At 42.8% G+C, this 21,129-nt stretch overlaps 1 protein-coding gene across 1 annotated transcript in view; it reads left to right on the forward strand.

Moving 5' to 3' along the window:
• The window catches only part of MYO1B (myosin IB), a 179,669-nt gene that overhangs the window by 137,776 nt on the left and 20,764 nt on the right, over window positions 1–21,129 (forward strand). Inside the window, exons 17-25 of the mRNA XM_021707169.1 lie at window positions 106–306; window positions 1,422–1,648; window positions 4,752–4,952; window positions 8,002–8,095; window positions 9,094–9,243; window positions 12,754–12,822; window positions 15,020–15,106; window positions 15,391–15,477; window positions 17,282–17,368. Of these exons, the coding sequence (XP_021562844.1) occupies window positions 106–306; window positions 1,422–1,648; window positions 4,752–4,952; window positions 8,002–8,095; window positions 9,094–9,243; window positions 12,754–12,822; window positions 15,020–15,106; window positions 15,391–15,477; window positions 17,282–17,368 (1,203 nt within the window). The remainder of the gene's footprint in view (window positions 1–105; window positions 307–1,421; window positions 1,649–4,751; window positions 4,953–8,001; window positions 8,096–9,093; window positions 9,244–12,753; window positions 12,823–15,019; window positions 15,107–15,390; window positions 15,478–17,281; window positions 17,369–21,129) is intronic.

A 21,129-nucleotide genomic window follows, 5' to 3' on the forward strand; every position in this document is an offset into this window, starting at 1 on the left:
AGAGAATTTTCTCATGACTAAGTTGTGTTTGATGTGCAATTAGGAATAATTATTGAAACAATACAACGAGGAAGGAAGGAACCTTTTTTATTTCCTTTCTCCCAGAACACGAATGGCATCCTGGCCATGCTGGATGAAGAATGCCTGCGGCCCGGCACAGTCACCGACGAGACCTTCCTAGAAAAGCTCAACCAAGTCTGCGCCACCCACCAGCACTTTGAGAGCAGGATGAGCAAGTGCTCCAGGTTCCTCAACGACACGACCCTGCCCCACAGCTGCTTCCGGATCCAACACTATGCTGGCAAGGTACAGGCAGCTGGGAGGTCCCCGCCGCGCCTGGAGAGAGAATGCCTGGCGCTGTCAATGCGGGAGGTCAAGTCGGGCTGCTGAGATACTTGGATTAGTTCATGTCCAATAGAAATAGAATCTGGACCGTGAATTAACAAAATCTTTCTAACAACATGAAGAACCGAAAGCAAAGCCAGTGGGCTTAATGAAGAGTCCAAATAAACTTTAAAAGTCAATTTTGTTATTTTCAAGCTCTAAGCTATCCTATAAAAAATATCTGCCAACACTAATAAAGGAGATTTGCCAGTAAAAATTAGGAGGCACTAAAGACTTCAAATAAAGTTTTAAAAGCACAAGACATTTAGCAAAAATGATGAAGTCTTAGATTGAGGTTTTGAAACAACATAGAAAACATCTACTTTTTTTAAAAAGCACTAATTTGATTACTAATCAAGGGAATTAATCTTATGTCTTCTAATATCTAAAGATAGTCCAAAGCACTTGGCAAATGATTTGTTTTTAGAATCCCAAAAGATTATTAATTAGAATAATACTTCCTTTCTTATAAGATTACAAATTTCAAAGTTCTTAATTATGTACTTGTAAAAAAATTAAGTGTGTAGTATCTAAATTACCTTTAATTTCAAAATGTTAGGACTTGGTAGCTCATTATTTTCTATTAACCCATATTATGAAAAGATAACGTTTCTGATTAGTTTCTCTGCTGCTTCAGGGTATCTATAAAAATGTTACTGTTATTTCTATTTTCCCCTGTCTACTTTTAAACAGACTAGAATTAGTACATGCGAGCTAAAAAATAAAAGTGAAACCTCAAAATATATTCAAACACCAAAAAAATCCCAACTCCTTTGAAAATGTTATGATAACATTTTTGGAGATTATTCTTGCAAATCCTGAATGGTAATAGAATTTATTTTGATCTCTTCTGCAATGTAGACAGATGGAATTTAAACTTGGAGGCAAACTTGGTATGAGAGAGTGGTGGTGCGCTGGGGACTTGTTTATGGTGAGGGAAGGGACTATGATGTAGTTGGACTGGGAGAGTTTTTGATAGGTGTTTGACATTAGCGTGTGCGGCGTGCCAGCTGTTGAGTTCCTTGTGTTGTCCGTAGGTGCTGTACCAGGTAGAAGGCTTTGTTGACAAAAACAATGACCTTCTCTACCGAGACCTGTCCCAAGCCATGTGGAAGGCCAGCCATGCCCTCATCAAGTCTTTGTTCCCCGAAGGGAACCCCGCCAAGATCAACCTGAAAAGGCCTCCCACAGCTGGTTCACAGTTCAAGGCGTCCGTTGCCACTCTGATGAAGAACCTGCAGACCAAGAACCCAAACTATATCAGGTATTGCTGGTGCATACAATCCTTCGACACCTCGAGTGTGAGCACACTCTGAAGGAATCACGTTTTCCCGTCTCCTTAAATCTGAGTGTAGCCCATGCAGAGGATAACTGAAGTACTTACAGATCAAATCATGCAGTTTCTGGGATTGGCCTAAAAAATAAGATAGCAAAAAAAAAAAAATGAAGGAAAAAAAAGTGGGGAATGATAACGGATACGAAATGAAGCTTGTGGGTTGGCATCCAGAGGTTTTCAATTTTCTGTATGTTTCAATTTTTTTAATAAGTTAAGAAACAAAATGTAAATGTTTTTTCTGGTCAGAGTTTTGCAGAAAACTCTTCTGTTGGCTTCATTTTGGATTCTTCTATTTTAACTTAGAGCCGAGCAAGTGGGGCTGTAGTTACAGATCTGGTGCTTGCTAGGAGTCGTGGGCCTCTTCCTCCCTGTGAGTGGTGTGGGCCTGGGGAAAGTAATGCTTCCTAAGACAACCTAGATGTTCTCAAGGCAACAACTTAAAAGTCTTGGTCTCTCTTTTTCCTGCTTCCGTGGCACCTTAGATAAAACTCTGTCAAGGTTCAGTAAAGACCAACTGGGATTAGAGTTTGCCATGTGTGTATTTGGGGAACCAGATAATAGAAGGTGTGTGTCTGATGGGTCAGGTTTCAGGTAGCATGCCAGACCCACAAACAGCTTCTACAGTTGTTTTTGAAACTTCAGTTATGAGGAAACTAGAATGAAGAACATTTTTGTGCTTGGCTTGTTTATCTGATACTTATATTAGTAGAAATATAAGTAGGCGAAATCTTCCTGGTTTGATTGCAGTCAGCTTAGAACTTACATTGGAGAGGATCTTATTTTCAAAAAGAAACTTCCTGTAGTTACTTTTGTCAAGAAATAAAACATTTCCATCACCTTAGAAAGTTCTTTAATTCACCTTCCTCTTGTGGTTTTTGCATCTTCTCTAAGAAATCTTAATTAATAAACCCCAAGTTTGTGAGTATATGTTATCATGTATTTTCTGATAGAAGCTTTGTAGTTTGAGATTTCATGTTTAGGTCTGTTTTCCCCCCATTTAGATATCCTGTTGATCTGCCACCATATTGAAAATAAAATAACCTCTTTTATTTTTATTTTTCATTTTTTCATTTTGGCTTTGATGATAATCAGTTGAATGTATATGGTGGGGGGCAAAAATACCTGGGATTATCTTTTAGAGGGTGGGCCACTTGTAGTACACTTAGAATTTTTTTCTTCAGATCAGTCAATCAGAGTTTTTATCTAGAAGTTTTTAGAAGTTTGTATCACGATTTGCGGAAGAAACATCCTAAGTTGTGGCAAACAAGTGACTGGTGCTTCCACCATAATGGTGCACCTGCCTGCTAGGCCCTGAGTGTTCCACAGTTTTTGACCAAATACGGGGTGACCCCACACCCCACCCTCCCTATTTGCCCAATCTCCCCCCAAGCGACTTTTGTTTGTTTCCCCAAATGAAAAGAGTCTTCAAAGAGGGAAACATTTTGCCAACATAGAAGAGGTGAAACAAAAAACAGCAGAAGCTCTAAGAGGCATTGAAATTGATGAGTTCAAAAACTGTTTTGAGCAGTGGAAAAAGCATCTTGATAGGTGTATTGCACCAAATGGAGAGTATTTTGAAGGTGACTGAAGTTTAAACCTATAAGAATCTATACACAATTTTAAAAAAATAAATTGTTTTTTGGGGGTCCCTCCTCATATGTAGGGCTCTGAACTTAGTAGGCTGTCTCATTGATCTGTCTACCTTTTTAAGTCAAAGTGTAGACATTATTTTTATAAATGGTAAAAGGAAAAGCAAAATACCAAGGCCAAACTGGCTAAGATGTAATTGTTCACCTATTGTGTAAGTGTACAGTTACTTGACATTTGTCATTAGATAGTTGCAATCGTGAATGTTTAATAATTGTATTATGGGACACAGGATTGCTGCAATGTGATCCAAAACTAACAATGACTTAAATAAGATGGATATTTTATCCTTGTATCACGTCTAAGTGTGAAGGCACCAGGGCTGCTATGGCAGCTCCTTCTGTTTTGCAGCTTTGCCATTTCTGGGGTGTTTTCTTCGTCAACATGTCAAAGATGGCTGCCTCCATGTCAGTATCCATAGCCAGCAGTGAGCAGGAGAGGACCAGGCAGAAACACAGACATTCCTTTCCTCTGATCCTAGTGGCTAGCAGTTGCTCAGCTGGCCACAGCTGCCTGCAAAGGCTTCTGGAAAGTGTAGTCGTTACCTGGGCAGCACATGTCCTGTTAAAAAGAACAAACACAGGGAGGCAACAGGGTTTTTTAATCTTTTTTGATGAGGCATGATTTCTATACAGTAAAGTGCATGGATCTTAATTGAAGAGCTTGTTGATTTTTTTTGTGAGTTGGAGTCTTCCTCTTTTGCCCAAATTGAAATGTAGTGGCACACTCATGGATTATCACAGCCTCGACCTCCTGGGCTCAGGTGATCCTTCCTCCTCAGCCTCCTAAGTAGCTGGTACTACAGGCACGTGCCACCATGCCCAACTAAGTTTTTAATTTTTTTGTAGAGATGAAGTCTCACTGTGCTGAGATTACAGGAGTGAGCTACTAGCCTGGCTGCTTGTTGAATTTTTACTTGCATACGCACTTGTGTTATCCCATCCAGCCCAAGATGTAAAACATTTCCATCATTCCAGAAGGTTCCCTTGAGCCCCTTCCATGTCAGTCCCCGTCACTACCTCTTTCCAGAAGTAACAGCACCACTGATTTCTAACCATGGATTCGTTTGGCTTGAACTTCATGTAAATGGAATCATGCCACATGTTCTCTTTGGTCAGACTTCTTTTGCCCGATGAGATGTCAAAGAAACTCATCCGTGGTGTTGCATGTGTTCTTTTTTTAGATAGCTACATATGCAATGTGTGTTTATTTTTGGGTGGTTGTAAAATGATGTGAAATAATTTCAAAGGAAATGACTAGGCTTCCCAAGAATAACAAATGATGATGTTATTGTGAAATGATTGTACATAAAATACTTTGTAAAACATGGATAGTTACACCCATGAGAGGCAGAAGATGAGACTGAATCTGTGTAATCTCTTAGGTGTATCAAACCAAATGATAAAAAGGCTGCCCACATCTTCAATGAGGCTCTGGTGTGCCATCAGATCAGATACTTGGGCCTTCTAGAGAATGTCCGCGTGCGGAGGGCAGGCTATGCCTTCAGGCAGGCCTATGAACCTTGCCTGGAAAGATACAAAATGCTTTGTAAACAAACATGGCCTCACTGGAAAGGACCAGCCAGGTAAGAAATTCGTGGACCATATTTAATAATGAATATCTTAAGTATAGCAAATAATGCATTTTTTCCCACATGCTGTTAGGCAAAAGAGAATTCTTCGAAAATTTGGTATAACCTCTGTTTTGGACCCTCTTCTCCTACAATATCATTTTGTCCTAATTCTTGGTTATTTATAGAGGTCTCGATTTTCTTGAAGGTCAAAACAGCACTTATTAAATCCACATTTGAGAGGCCAGGCATGATGACTCACTTTGGGGGGCTGAGGGAGGAGGATTGCTTGAATCTAGGAGTTTGAGATCAGCCTGGGCAACCTAGTGAGACCTTGTCTCTACAAAAAAAAAATTACAAAATTAGCCAGGCGTAGTGGTGCATGCCTGTAGTCCCAGCTTCTTGGGAGGCTGACATGGGAGGATCACTTGATCTTAGGACTTTGAGGCTACAGTGAGCTATGACCGCACCATTATACTCCAGCCTGGGTGACAGAATGAGACCCTGTCCCCCCAAAATAAAAAGAGATAAATCTATATTTGGAACTTGTCTGATAATAAAATTGTAAAACTATGCCTACCATAAGCATGTAGGCGGTAATCTGTATTTTATATGTATGCAGTAAGTCCCCTACATATGAATGAGCGCATCTGTAAGTCCAATTTGTTCATAGGTCTGACAGAGTTAGCCTAGGTACCCAGCTAACACAATCAGCTATGTAGTACTCTACTGTAATAGGTTTATAATACTTTTCACACGAATAATAAATAGAAAACAGTCACAAAAAACAAAGAGAACATTTTTTAACCTTATAATACAGTGCCTTGAAAAGTACACTTTCAGTAGTACAGTACCAGCAACATGTCTGCTGCTTTTATACTTGCTTCCAGACATCCTGGGCTTGGCATAAAAATACTGTACTATAGCCTATGCAGTACTGTACAGCAAAGTACACAAAAGCACAACCACTTGTAGAGGATGCACACATGTGGCGACGTATGTCAGACACATGAACTAACTTACATTATTGGACATATGAACGCACATCTTTGAAAGTTCGCAACTTGAAGGTTTGTGTGTAGAAGACTTACTGTCTTTGTGTAGAATTACAGAAGGGGAGAGTTGTAGGCATATTGGAGTATCCACCATTCTCAGCTTGTCACTTTTCACAGAAATTTGTCCCCAGGAAGAGTCATTGGGTAGAGGTGAACGGGCCCACTCTTGTTTGTTTTGTAAAGACAAGTTCTCGCTGTGTTGCCCAGGCTGGACTTGGATTCCTGGGCTCAAGTGAACCTCCCACCTCAGCCTCCTAAAGTTCTGGGATTACAGGCGTGAGACACCATGCCTGGCTTGGGTACCCCTCTTTGCCTAGGTCTGCACCAGCTGAGATACAGGTATCAGGAGCTGATGGGATTCATAGTCTCAGCATTATTGCTAAGGAAGCTGGGTTGGAGAATGTGGCTTGGACTTGGCCTTTAGTGGTCTGCCCTGAATGTACTCACCCATCCAGACCCAGATAGTGCTGGACACTGCAGGCCCATCCTGCTGAGCTTCCTCAAGCCCTGCAAGCTGTCCTGCGTGCAGAGAGACCTGTGGACTGGCGGCCGCCACTGCAGGAGAGAAGTCAGCCTGGCCTATCAACAACCGCCTTCTGCTCTTGCCAGTTAGAGAGGGTGCCCTTTCTCTGCGAGTGTAGATGCTTTCCCCTGAATACTACCAGAGGACCGGCATGCCTGCTTCATGGACCTCGGCAAGAACTGGGGATTTCATTTCACTACACTGGTATCGCCCCACATGATCTGTGTCCTGACCTTCTACGGGAACATCACCGGTATTAAGACACTCACTCTGCATTGTAAGAAGATCTAGAAGCTCCAGGCATAGTGTATGGTCTCTAATGCCTAAGTGAAGCAGCATGTGGGATCTAGGTACTATTCCAGTTCCCACTGCTGACTTCCAGGGTATCATGGTAAATGTGTACCATAATACGGAATGTGTGTTCACTCCCTGTCTGGTGTCTGGTCTAGGTTGGTGAAGCAAAATTTGTCTTTTTAGTTTTTTTTTTCTTTTTTTGTGTGTTTTTTTGTTTTTGTTTTGAGGCAAGGTCTCGCTTTGTTGCCTAGGCTGCAGTTCAGTGGCTTGATTACAGCTCACTGCGGCCTTGACTTCCTGGGCTCAGGTGATCCTTCCCCCCACCCGCCTCTTGAGTAGCTGAGACTATAGGCACGCACTATCACACGGGCCAATTTTTTGACTTTTTGTAGAGACGAGGTCTCTATGTTGCCCAGGTTGGCCTCAAACTTGTGGCTTCAAGTAATCCTCCTACCTCGGCCTTCTAAAGTGCTGGGATCATAGGTGTGAGCCACCATGCTCTGCCAAGATTTAGTTTTAAAGACTGATATAGCCAGGCGTGGTGGCTCACGCCTTAATCCCAGCACTTTAGGAGGCTGAGGCAGGAGGACTGCTTGAAGGCTAGAACATCCAGATCAGCCTGGACAACATAGCAAGACCTCATCTCTACTAAAAAAAAAAAAATTGATGTCAAAACCGGGGTCCAGGATGGAGAGACCAGAGCAAGTCCAGCCCTGCTCCTGCCATGTAAGACCTTTGTTCTCCAGCGCCTTGCTGACCTGGCACTCAACACTCTTTCTTGGGACCTGCCCACTCTCTTAGGGGCAGGAACAATGTTTACAATGTTTTCAGGAACTCACTGAGTGGGTTCAGGGTAGTTGTGAGTTTCTTACACGCCATCCTGGCCTTGGCTGGGATATCATGATGAGGAAGTTTGACGCAAGAATTGCCTCTTCTTTGAAGTCCAGAAATTGACTTTGATGCCACATTTCCTTAGAATACATTGTTCTGAACCCAGATTTACTTTTTTAGTGTTTGTTGGATTTGGGTTAACTTGGGGAATTCTGTGATGGAAGGATGATTACAGAAAGAGTAGTTACCTTTGGAAATGAAGTGATTTTTTTTTTAACCACCTGATATCACGATACAAGCTAATATAAAAGCTATTGTAACTCAGAAAACTCATTGTTTTTATCTTGTTTATTTTCTTAAGGTCTGGTGTGGAGGTCCTGTTTAATGAACTGGAGATTCCTGTGGAAGAATACTCCTTTGGTAGATCAAAGATATTCATTCGAAACCCAAGAACAGTATGTAACCAAAACGTTTATGCTCTGAAATTAAGTTAGATTCATATAGGCAACTTTTTATTTTTTTATTTTAGAGGCGAGGTCTTGCTATATTGCCCAGGCTGGTCTCGAATTGCAGGGCTCAAGCCATCCTCCTACCTCAGCCGCCCAAAGTGCTGGGATTACAGGTGTGAACCACCACACACGGCCTCATTTAGGCCACTTCTTAAAAGCTGTTTAACTTTATAACATCACCTGAGATGCTACTATGAACGCCACACTCTTACATTTATCTGCAAATGACCATGAGGACAGGGCAGATAACAGATAATGGGAAATGTGTATGTTTTATGAACTGTCAAAGTCATTGATCTGGTAGTTCAAGGACTATTTTACAACGTTTAGGAAATCATAAAGAAACTGTTACTGTAACAACACAAGCTCCCCAATTCATAGCAAGGGCAGGCGGATTCAGTCTGTATTTGTAATATCTGGATTACACATTAATTTTGGGAATCACAGTCCTATTATTTAGAGGTAGGAGAAGGCATTAAAAAGAAAACTTTTTTAAGTTAGAAAGAGCACCTTTAACATTCTGCCTCATAGAACCCCAAGGGAATGAATAAATGAGCATGAAGTCGAATTAGTGTAGCAATTAAAAGGTAATTTGGAAACAGATTTTGGAAAGTATTTACATTGTTGAAGAGAATCTGCCAGCATCTGTGTTTTATTAGTCATGTGCATCTTCATCCAAAATGTGGAGGGAACGGAGCATTCGTCCCCCTCTCTGATTTGTCACAAATTCTGAATTACTGGAGTCAAAATTGTGAATCTTTCATGAATTCATCAAAATAATTTTCTCCTGAGCCACTCTCCATAGTACGCACAATTGTTAGGATTCAGTTTTCTTCCTCAACATGATGGTTTCCGGTATTACGGTGTCTCATCTTTGGAGGATTCCCTCCCTGTGTGGCTACAGAGGATTTTTGATACGTCCGTCTGTCATTTTTTTTTATCAGCTCTTCAAGCTGGAAGACCTGAGGAAGCGGCGGCTCGAGGACCTGGCCACACTCATCCAGAAGGTCTACCGGGGCTGGAAGTGTCGCACGCGCTTCCTGCTGATGAAGAGTAGCCAAGTCGTGGTTGCAGCCTGGTACAGGAGATACGCGGTACGGGTGCCGTCACTTTTAACCTCTCATAACACTGCTGCTTTGACAGTCCTGGTTAGGTACTTGTATACCGTGTATGTAGTTTTTACATATTTAATTCTCCCGACAACCTCAGGAGATAAATGCATGCTCTTATGATTCTTTTTTTGAAGATGAGAAAACTAAGGCACCTCACTGTTAGGTGACTTGTACGGGGACACATAACTAGAATTTGAACCCAAGATAGTTTCTGAGCTCAAGCTCAGATACCACACTGTCTTCTCCTGATCTAGGTCTGTGGATGAAACTCAGTGTACCATGCAGCCTTCCCCTGATCTACGTCTGTGGACCAAGTTCGGTATACCACACAGCCTTCCCTTGATCTTGGTATATGGACCAAGCTCAGTATACCGCACTGCCTTCTCCTGATCTAGGTATACAGAGTGGGAAATGTGTGTCTTTAATTTGGTCATCAGATTGAAAGAGATGATGCTACTTCACCTTTTGACTGGGGTTAGGTCAATTTTACAAAGTGATTGACTGTTCTCCCTATATTGTGCGGCATTGAAGATGGCTTTAATTCCAGAAAGCTTAAGGCCGTGTTTTAGCAGAATTCTGGTTTTGGTTCAAGGGCTGGATTTTCTTTAGTCCTTTGGTATCTGACCCTTTTAACTACGGGGAAAGATTCAGTAATCAAGTCTGTTTACCTAAGGAATAAGAAATTTCTATTTGGAATTTCCTCCTCACTTGGTTGTAGATGTTAGGTGAGGCACACCATGGACTTGAGAGGAACCTGCGGCTTGCCTCTAGGCTTGAACTTAGGTTGTTCTCACGCAGTGAGCTGCAGTGAGAAGAAGGCTGCTGACAGATGCTTTTCCATTCCGTTCTCTGCTGTCGCCCTACAGAATGAGTGGGAAAATAAATTACATTTGCACTCGCACCTCCTTTGCCATCTTCTTTTTCAGCTTTAGAGAGGCTTTCTACAAGGCAGTATGTGATCAAGGCATAATTTATGCTGAGTTACTCTCATGTCATACATTTTAATGTATTATTTCCATGATTCAGAAATTAATGAGGTACGCTCACGGCCACCCCAGCATTGACCTTCTGGGCTCCAGTGATCCTTCCACCTCAGCCTTCCGAGTGGCTGGAACTATAGACACGCACCACCATGCCTGGCTAATTTTTATTTTATTGTAGAGATGAGGTCTCGCCAAGTTGCCTGGGCTGATTTTGAACCTGCGGGCTCAGGCAATCCACTCGCCTCAGCCTCCCTAAGAGCTGGGATTATAGGCTGAGCCACCGAGCCCAGCCCATATCAGTCTTAAAGTATGAACCTGTCCAGCCACGTGAGTGACAGACATTCGGATGTATTCTACAAAGAAGCGAAGGACTGTCGTCACCTGGCCTGGTGGCAATGGTGTCTCCTCTGTGCTGAGCAATGCTGCCTAGCTCTGATGCTCCATTTTCCTTTTGCTTGAGAAAGGGAGAAGTGTTAAATAGCCAGTCCTCTGGGAGTCCCTTTTATCATTTCTTATTTTCGGGTCTTTAAGAAAATCTAAGTTGACAGATGTACTAGATTTATCTATCTTGGATTCTGCAAAGATTATTTGAAACACCTGCTCTACCAGACTCTGGGAATAGCAGTGAAGACAAAACACCCTAATTCCTGACTTCCTAAAGTCCAGCATGCATTTAAGCAAATAAATAATCAGAACAATGACAAATGGTTGTAAGCGCTAGGAAGGAAATGAAGAACGGAGATAGAGTAGCAGGGAGTTGGCTATAATTCCATGTAGAGCAATCACAGAAGACCTTCTGGGAGGGGCCTCTGATCAGAACGATGGCCAGGAACAGGTGATGTAAGCAACCAGGAACAGCAAGTTCTGTGTACACCCTCCCTCCCAATATAGAGCTTTTACATTACCAGGTGAAAAAAAGCCACCGTGTATCATTAATTCACAATGGCCGAGTTGGGAACAATATTAATGTGTAGAATGAAAACAAGTAATAGCCCAGCTTTAGAGAAAGCAGTAACTTTGTCTAGTGTTCTGTCTCTTTTAAAATTTGGACTATATACCTCAGCCAGTTAACTACATGCTACTCAAGCCAGTGAGTAAACTCTTTATTTTCACTCCATAAACTCATATAACTCAAAGGATTTCCTGAAAGCTTTTTTTCAGTTACTAGTTATTTTTAAATTATTCCATATTTCATGATATTTCATGACTCCTGGAGATAAATTTTCAAGTGAGATACAGTTCTTTTAAAGCCATTTAGAAATTAAAAAAGCAAACATAGAGGTACCAAGTAGATGTCAGAAGTGATGGTTGGGTATCATAGACATAGCTTGTTCACATGTCTATGGAAGATTACTCTGGGAGGAATCTTAGAGGTGTCCCAGCTCATCGTTTGACAGATGGGGAAACTGAGGCTCAGAGGTGAGTGGCATGTCTGAGGTCCCAGGGTTCCCAGGGTCCTCTTGGCATTTCTCCTTGGCATCCTCTTTTGTTTTGCTACCCATCTGTTGATTATGTCACCCTCCATGACCTCTGACCTACCAAAATGTAGCCTGGACTCTTGGAAGGCATCTTGTCCCTCAATGAACAGGAGATGCACCATCTAGCATGTCTAAAGAGAAAGATCACAATGTGACCCTTGTTTTGTGGAATTCTGGGGGTTTTAATCAGATATGCCCATGTTCTGGTGTGTCTTCCAAATTAAATGTTCTAACAGCTCAAACTTTTCTGGGTAGAGAGTTGCAGCCACTCTCATTCTGAGGCCTCCTCCCTGCCAGAAAGGAAGGCCTCTGGGCGTTGAGCCTGCTAAGCCAAAACTGGGAGTCTCTCTGGCTTCTCCGCCCTCCCTACCCACAAGTGACCCTGTCACGTCTGAGCCCGCCTGTGTGCTCTCTGCTGTCCATCTATCCCAGGGTGCTGATTACTCTTTGCACTATTAACTTGTGTCCACTTTAAGGCCTTGAGGGCAGAGAGTCAGATCCACGTATATATCCTCATAGTTCTGTCATTTTTCTACGAGGGAGGGGTTCAATACATAAATGTCTAGTCGATTGGTATCAGTTTGCTTAAATTTCTCACTGATTTCCCAGCTTGAGGCAGAGGAAAAAGAGCAAACCTGAAGGAACTGGTGAGATTTGAGGTGGGCCCAGTAAGTAACATGGTGAGAAATGACACCCAGAAGAGAGAACATGCCACAGCAGATGCAGAACTCAGTGTGTCTTTTTTCAGTGTGCATTTACTGAGCACCTTCTGTATGTGGGCCCCTGTTATATGAAGAACAGGTGGTAATAACGAAATGACTATAGTTAGCATCCTTGAAGCATACTTTGGGTCAACTGTGATAAATTTGTACTGCTTGGTATTTGGGTGTCTTTACATATTGGTTTCCAGAAGGAGTGTGGACAATTACGTGCCAGTCGCATTCAGTGAAGCACCCTTTCTCACTCCTTGTAGTGTACGCATTGCAGATAAGTAACCACGGCTGCTGATATTGTCCCCTTTATTCCCACAGCAACAAAAACGGTACCAGCAGATAAAGAGTTCTGCCTTGGTAGTTCAGTCTTACATCCGGGGTTGGAAGGTGAGTTTAAAAAAAGTGTGCTTTATTTATTTGAGTTCTTCACAGAGGGTGATGTCTTTAGCTCACTCTGCAGGAGAGCACTCCTCCATCTCCTGCCTCGCTTGTAAACAGTCACATGGAAAAAACAAATATTTTGGGCTAAGCAGGGGCCCCGGTGACCACATCTTGGCGGCTTCCTTCTGACCGGCTTTCTTTTTAAGAACTTTGTTCTCTAAGCAGGAAGTCCTTAGAATAATCCCGTACGTGATGTCAGTCTCCCCCAGCCTCATGTTTTCAAGAGAAGCTGTAGCCCCAAAGATGGTTTTACAACCAGTGTCTTTGTCCCTGTTAGTCTTGCCAGGACTCTGCACCCCCAGCCCAGTGCCTTCTGTAACTGTCCAGGGACCACCTTATGGGCTGCCCCTTCGTGAGCAAAAGATCCCAAGTTCTGGCCAGGTCTTGTGGCGGGAGGTGAGCAGCTGTCACAGTGGGTGACCTAGTCCCAGGCTTATCTTGCCAAAGCATGGTTTGGGGGTAGTGGATGACAGCCCACGGGCAGGCTGCACCTAGCCTGCTGCCTGTTTTCATTCAACCTGCTAGCTAAGGAGGGTTTTCATATTTGTAAACCATTGTTTAACAAAAAAAGATTTTATGATATGTGGAAGTTATATGAGATACAAATGTCAATGTACACAAATAAAGTTTTATTGAGACACAGCCACACTCATTCATTTTCCAGATTGGCTAGCTGCTCTGGTGCTACCATAGTGGAGTAGGTGGCCATGATAGAGACAGTGGGACCTGCACAGCCCAAAGTATTTGTCATCTGGCACTTTTTGGGAAAAAAAGGTTTCTTGAATGGTCTGAATCCAGAGGGGACACTTGAAGTGGTACCAGGCCTGGAGCCTCTTCAGAGGGTAGAGCCTGGGCCACGGGTCCAGCAGCATTGATTGGCCTGGATACTCCAAGGCTCGGTAGCTGTCCCACACCAGATAACTAAAATACAAATCCAGCAGGCATGGTGGCTCACACCAGTAATCCCAGCACTTTGGGAAGCCAAAGTGGGAGGACTACTTGAGCCCAGTCTGGGCAACAGCGATACCTCGTCTCTACAAAAAAAATTATAAAAATTAACGGGGCGTGGTGGCACATACCTGTAGTCCCAGCTGCTTGGGAGGCTGAGGCAGAAGGATTGCCTGAGCCCAGGAAGTCGTGGCTGTGGTGAGCTATGATCGTGCCACTGTACTCCAGCATGGGCAACAGAGTGAAACCATGATTCAAAAAACAAAACAAAACAAAAAACAAATCTGAGCATGTAGAGTAAGTGAAACTGCTACCTACAGGTTTTTCTCTGACTTTATTATTGGGCCCGGGTCCCAGTCAGCAGACTGGAGACGTCAGAGGCAGGATGTCCACCTCAAACCAGTATCCTCCAAAATCAGCTTCCAGCAACTATGGAAAAGAAGCCACTGGTTTGGGACCAGTGAGATCATTTTGTTTTCACATTTATGTATGAAACAGGGTCTCACTCTGTTGCCCAGGCCAGAGTACGGTGGTGTGATCATGGCTCACTGCAATCTTAGCCTCTGGTCTCAGGGATTTCCTCCTGCCTCAACCTCCCCAAGTAGCTGAGACTACAGGCACAGGCCACCACATCTGGCTATTTTTTTCTTTTTTTTTTGTAGAGACAGAGTCTCACTATGTTGCCCAGGCTGGTCTTGAATTCCTGGGCTCACGTGATTCTGCTGCCTCGGTCTCCCAAAGCACTGAGTTTATAGATGTGAACCACCACACCTGCCCCACAATTTTTTAAAATCTCTCTTGAAGAAAAAATACAGCTATAGTGATATTCCAGACAGTAATAATAAATGAGGTGTCTTGGACTTGGGAGAATTGTTGGAAATCTCTCTGCCACATCCTGAGAACTATTGCCTCCCTGATGTGTCCTTGCTAGTACTGCTGTGGTCTCAGCTTTCCTGTTGTGTGTCAGGGCACGAGAGACTTTGGTCCCCATCTGGAGTGGGAACTGCACCTTCGTGCATCATGACCATCTTGTCACAGTTAAGTTTGCAGCTGGCCATCTTCACCGCTCCTTTAAGCCGTTAACGTTTCACGGGAGCACGGGTGTCAAGACCATCATCTCCTGGGTATTTTTTTCAAGTCACTAGGAATTCCATTTTTTTAACATTCTCTTTTTCTGGGCGATTCTCTGCCTTAGGCTCGAAAAATCCTGCGGGAACTGAAGCATCAGAAGCGCTGCCAGGAAGCAGTCACGACCATTGCGGCCTACTGGCATGGGACCCAGGTAGGTGGGAGCCCCGACGCCGGGCTGGGATGGGAGGAGCGCGTGGAGTGTGGACCCTCATGGAGTGTGGACCCTCCAGGGCAGCAAGTGTGCCACTAGCTTGAGCTGCTAAGCACACGTTTGCCTCTTGCTCTCTCTGGCATTGTGGTGTGGGTGGTGGCACACGCTTTTGCGTTGAACGTGTGGCGGTGACCGGTGTCTGTCTTCTTCTCTGTCCACTGGAGACTAGCAGTAACCTCTCCTGCCTTAAACTCTCCTGTCACTCCTTTTCACATGCACTACAGGCGCGGAGGGAACTGACACGGCTGAAGGAGGAGGCTAGGCATAAACATGCTATTGCGGTTATTTGGGCTTACTGGCTTGGATCTAAGGTACTCGATGCACACGTCGCGACACTCCATCCTGGAACTCTGCGGCAATCAGTCCTTTCCTCCAGCCTGTTAGGAGAGGAAGGACTACGACTGACAGTGGCTTCCGGGGTGCATGTCTACGCAGCCAGTTAACACACCTGGATGTTAGCATCAGTAGTGCTCGTAGGATGCTCAGGCATGTGTAGGCCATGGGCACTAATTGCTTATTAATAAGGCACTAGTCTAGTTGCTTTTTCTAAAAAACCTTTAAGTAACCTGCATGCTTTGTTTCTTTTTTTTTTCTACTGGTGTATGCTAGCAGTTTTTAGAAGTTTTTTGGGGGGGGCGGGGCATGTTGGGAATGTGAAGGTTTGGGTTTGAACCAGTCTTCTGTAATGTGTTGACCATAGAGATGCCTCTCAAATGTGCTTTTAAAAATTAATCTATGAATGAAATTGTTTTTTAGGCTCGCTGTGGCAGCTATTGATTATTATAAGCAAAACATTACATGTGCAAAGAATTATCATCTGTGATTTAACAGAAAACTCTGTTCATGCAAAGCTAGCTATTATTGCCACTGAAGAATCCCAGGAATTTCAGCATCAGCTGTTTGTTTTCAGAAACAAAGGCCTCCTGAAATGCCCTCACTAATCCCCAGGCATGGTCGTGGGCTCTGTGAACATTTCACATACCCCAAGGGACAAGATTTTTAGATGTTTTCGTTCCTCAGAAAAATCAAAGGTCATCTTTGCTTTAAAAAAGAAAGTGTATTCCAGTAAGAAACACAAATATCAATAGAGTCCTGTGTTCTTAAGTCTACCTTGTCAACATTGTAAGCCTATCTTGTGAGAAAATAAGAAAAGTCAACATCTGTCCACATCAAGAGCTCAATTTGCCAAAAACTAACCATGTGGTTCACTCATGCTTTTCCTGAAAATCTGTGAAGCACAAACTAGTTCCTCTAGTTGACAGAGGGAAGTGTCCTCGCTTAGGCAGGAGGACCCTGAGCAGCTGTGGCTGGGATTTCTCCACTGAATGAGCGTGTTCCCAGTCTGAGGGCTAGCATATCTTGAAAATTTAATGCCGATTTCTGTCTTTTAAAAGAGCACGCCTAAGATTAATTTTCCCCACGAACCATTTTTAAAGCTGTAGTTTGTTTCACTTTTTGCCTCGCTTCCATCTCCAGTATATTTCACTGTCTGGAGCCTTAGCTAAAAGTGAATTTTTAGACATGCTCCTTTTCATTTTTCTAACTGTGAAGAATTTTTGAGTTTTTAGTTTGTGCTTTTGTTTGCATGTCAGAGAAGCAAATTATTCCTCCTAATTTTCTGAATGGTTGTGTTTTGTTTTTGTTTTTGTTAACCTTTTCAAATGGCTGGACTCAGACAGAAGTGCGTAGCTTCCAAGTCCCGGGTGCCATCAGCAAGAAGTCCCCCGAAGTCATTAGAGGCAACACCCGCTGCTCTAGGGCTTTGATAAGGGAACCAGGGGCTGTGGAGAGGGAGGTCAAGAGGGAAAGAGAGTGGGCAGGAAAAAGGAAAAGACTGGAAGGAAGGGGTGGGAGAGAATCACCTGGGCTCCCACACAGATGGCCCTTCCCTAAGACAGAGCTCCGTCCACTGAGCCTCGGTCCCCCTCCCCCACCCTCCCCTCCCCAGCAGCCTGACGCTGATCCTCTGGGTTGAAATGATGATGTGCTGTTCCTCTGTCCCTCTGGAATCCTTACTCATAGACGGGCTCTTCTGTTTGGCGGGGTGTCTTTTTCTGGTCATTTGTGCTGTCTGCATTGGGCTGTCTCTTTTATTTACTATCTAAAACGTTCTAGGCTCGAAGGGAATTGAAACGCTTGAAGGAGGAGGCTAGGCGCAAGCATGCAGTTGCTGTCATTTGGGCTTACTGGCTTGGACTGAAGGTACTTCCTCAACCACCTCTCTCTGTCCAGGGGACCCTCAGGAAGTCTCGCTCTACTAATCCTGAGGACACAGTTGGGGACGCTTGCTGATGGTCTGCAGTCTAGTAGAATGCCATCTTGCCTAATCGTGCTCCTTTTGGAGAAGAAACCTGCACACTAATATTTTTCTGATTTTATTGTGATTTCTATTTCTTGAAATACTATGTTTAAGGGAATAGCAATATGGCACATTTTATGTAAGATATCGTGCTCTCTAAGTTCTGTGTTTTGTTGTCTGTATATGAGTATGAAGGAGATTTTTGTTTTGTTTTGTTTTAATCCACAAGACAGAAGAGTTGAGCGAACAGCTGACCTACATCCACAGTGAGCAGCCTGGGGGGTGCCTGGCTCTGGTTCCCCCTCATATATCTGTTCTGCTCCAATCATGTCTGCCTGGAGAAGAGCCTGCTTCAAGCAGCCATCATTCAAATTGTTCAACGTAAAAACCAAAGGGTTTTTGCCTTGATAAACTGGCAGATTTCTATGAGTGAAGTAGCAATCAGAGACCAGTGGATCATTCCAGTTAAAGAGAACTTCAAATTCAAACGCCTTGTCATTCAGGCAGGGTTTCTTTCTTTTTCTTTGAATTGGGGTCTCACTCTCACCCAGACTGGAATGCGTGGCATGATCACAGCTAACTGCAGCCTTCACCTCCTGGGCTCAGGCAGTCTTTCTGCCTCAGCCTCCCGAGTAGCTGGGACTCCAGGTATGTGCCACCAAGCCTGGTTATTTTTTTTTTTTTTTTTTAATTTTCTGTAGAGATGAGGTCTCATTATATTGCCCAGGCTGGCTCAAACTCCTGGGCTCAAGCAGTCTTCCTGCCTCAGCCTCCCAAAGTGCTGGGATCCCAGGCATGAACCACCATGCTGGCTTCAGACAGAGTTTATTTTAAAGAAGTACATCCCAGATACAATACACATGAGTGTATATGACTCTGAGCTCTGGGGAACCTTTAGAATGATCTTTAGACAGTCTGAGAGTTTGCTCCTCCTAAGATTCAATAACTTGTCACTATGGTAAGCCATGTAGATGGTCTTTTGGGGATCCTTGTGCTCCTTTTTGACACTATTCTTCATCATTATTTTTACTTTACTCTTATGCCATTTGACCTTATTCTAAATATTTGAATATTATCCAATATGTCATTGACTCTATATCTGAACTACCATTAGAAATATCCCTAGCCAGGCTCAGTGACTCAGCCTATAATTCCAGCACTTTAGGAAGCTGAGGCGAGTGGATTGCCTGAGCCCACAGGTTTGAGACCAGCCCAGGCATCTTGGCAAGACCTTGTCTCTACAGTTAAAAAAAAAAGCCGGGTGTGGTAGTGCGCACCTGTAGTTCCACCTACCTGGAAGGCTGAGGCAGAAGGATCTCCAGAGCCCAGCAGATCGACGCTGGAGTGACTGTAAGTGTGCCACGGCACTCCAGCCTGGACAACAGAGTGAGACTCCAACTCAAAAAAAAAAAAACCAAAACCTTTAAAAAAAGAAATATCCTTAAATTCTGCTTTGAACAATCTACAAGTTCAGCCTTTAACTTTTTAGTAAATTATCCTTTTTGATTATACTGAGTGTTTATCAAGTAATATTTGAAGTAGTTAAAAAGTAACATATATAAATTTTGACAGATGTTCCATTTGAGGACTTAGAACAAGTTCAATCTCTGTTTTTTTAAAGTCATAAAAAACATTTTCCCATTTTATTTACATCTTCTTGCATTATAATTTTCATAAAAGGAAGAAAAAATTGCTATCAATAATGTGTTTATCATCAGTTTTCTGGTCTTAACTGCATGTGATTTGGAACTATTTTTGCCTTATGGGTGTACACTAGCAACCTTTATTTTATAAATGTCATTTCAGCATAAGTTAACTGGGCTTACTCTAGACTTTTTTCGCCCAGTTTCCAGCAAGATAGAAGTATTTTAATATTATCACTATTTCTGTATGAAGTAGGATTCAAATTCTTTGAAGCCCAAGAATATATTAATATTGTACTTTTTTTTCCCAGAAGAGAATTATGTTGATATGAGTGAGAGATCTGCCCTTCGAAATTATTGATGTGTGTGTGTGTGTATGCTTTTTTTCCTTAGGCCTCTCAGTCCCTATGAGGGGCACCATTGTATGTCAGCATGTGGCCACCAGACTTTACCTGGTGTGGTTGTATTTCAGGAGAAATCACCTGCCCTGTGGAATCTCAAAAAAGCATGTAGCAATGAGCTCAGTCACAATGAGGCTTAACTAAGTGTAGCAGAACTTCTAGTGTATATTTAGGGATATATTCTCATGTGACTTCACTTCCACTTGTCTGCTTTCCCATGCGGTCAATTTCAGGAGCCAATTAATAGGTACCATTTTTCTTCTCCTTGTCCTTCCAACCTTACACGTTTGAGATGAGAAATGTTTGTGGCGCTAACAACTCCCTGACTAAAAGAGAAATGTTTATCAGCATATAGAATGTGAACACAGGCATGCCTCAGAGATCTTGCAATTCCACTTCTAGACCACTGCAGTAAAGCAAATATCGCAAAAAAGCCAGTCACACAAATGTACTGGTTTCCCAGTGCATGTAAAAGTTAATTTTACACTATAATGTAGTCTATTAATGTATAATTGCATTATGTCTGAAAATCCACTGCACACACCTTAATTTTAAAATACTTTATTACTAAAAAAAAAAAAAAAAATGCTAGCAATCACCTGAGCCTTCAGCGAGATGTAATCTTTTTGCTGGTTGACGGTCTTGCCTCAATGTGGATGGCGGCTGACGGACGGATCAGCATTGCCGAAGGTTGGTGAACTGTGGCAATTTCTTAAAATAAGGTACCATTGAAGTTGGCTACGTTGATAGACTCTTCCTTTCATGAGAGATTCTCTGCAGTATGTGATGCTGTTTGATAGCATTTTACCCACAATAGAACTTCTTTCAAAACTGGGAGTCAGTCCTCTCAGATCCTGCCACTGCTTTTTCAACTCAGTTTATGGAATATTCTGAGTCCATTGTCATCATTTCAACAGTGTTCGTGGCATCTTCACCAGTAGTTTCCTTCTCAAGGGACCACTTTCTCTGCTCATCCTTAAGAAGTAAGTCCTCACCCATCCAAGTTTATCAGGAGATTGCAGCAATTCAGCCACATCCTCAGACTCTACTTCTAATTCTAACTGTCTTGCTATTTCCACATCTGCAGTGACTTCATCCATTGAAATCTTAAACCCCTCAGAGTCACTCATGAGGGTTGAAATAATCTTCTAAATTCCTACTCATGTTGCTAGTTTGACCTCCTCCCATGAATCACAAATATTCTCATGGTGATAATAACAATAAATAATCTAGAATGGTGAATCTTTTCTAGAAAATTTTCAATTTACTTTGCCCAGATCCATCAGAAGAATCACAATCTTGGTGCCTGTAGACTTATGAAATATATTTCTTAAACAATAATAAGACTTAAAAGTCAAAATTTCTCCTTGATCCATAGGCTGCAGAATGGATGCTGTGTTAGCAGGCGTGAAAGCAACATTCATCTCATACTTCTCCATCAGAGCTCTTAGGTAACCAGGTGCATTGTCAATGAGCAGTAATATTTTGAAAGAAATCTTTTTTTCTGAGTTGTAGGCCTCAACAGTGAACTTTAAAAGAGCCAACCATGCTGTAAAGAGATGTGCTGTCATCTCAGCTTTGTTTCATTCAGACAGCACTGGCAGAGTAGATGTAGCATAA

Source organism: Carlito syrichta, unplaced genomic scaffold, assembly GCF_000164805.1.
Source record: "Carlito syrichta isolate Samal-C Ts95f unplaced genomic scaffold, Tarsius_syrichta-2.0.1 Scaffold316419, whole genome shotgun sequence".
Classification (NCBI taxonomy): domain Eukaryota; kingdom Metazoa; phylum Chordata; class Mammalia; order Primates; family Tarsiidae; genus Carlito; species Carlito syrichta.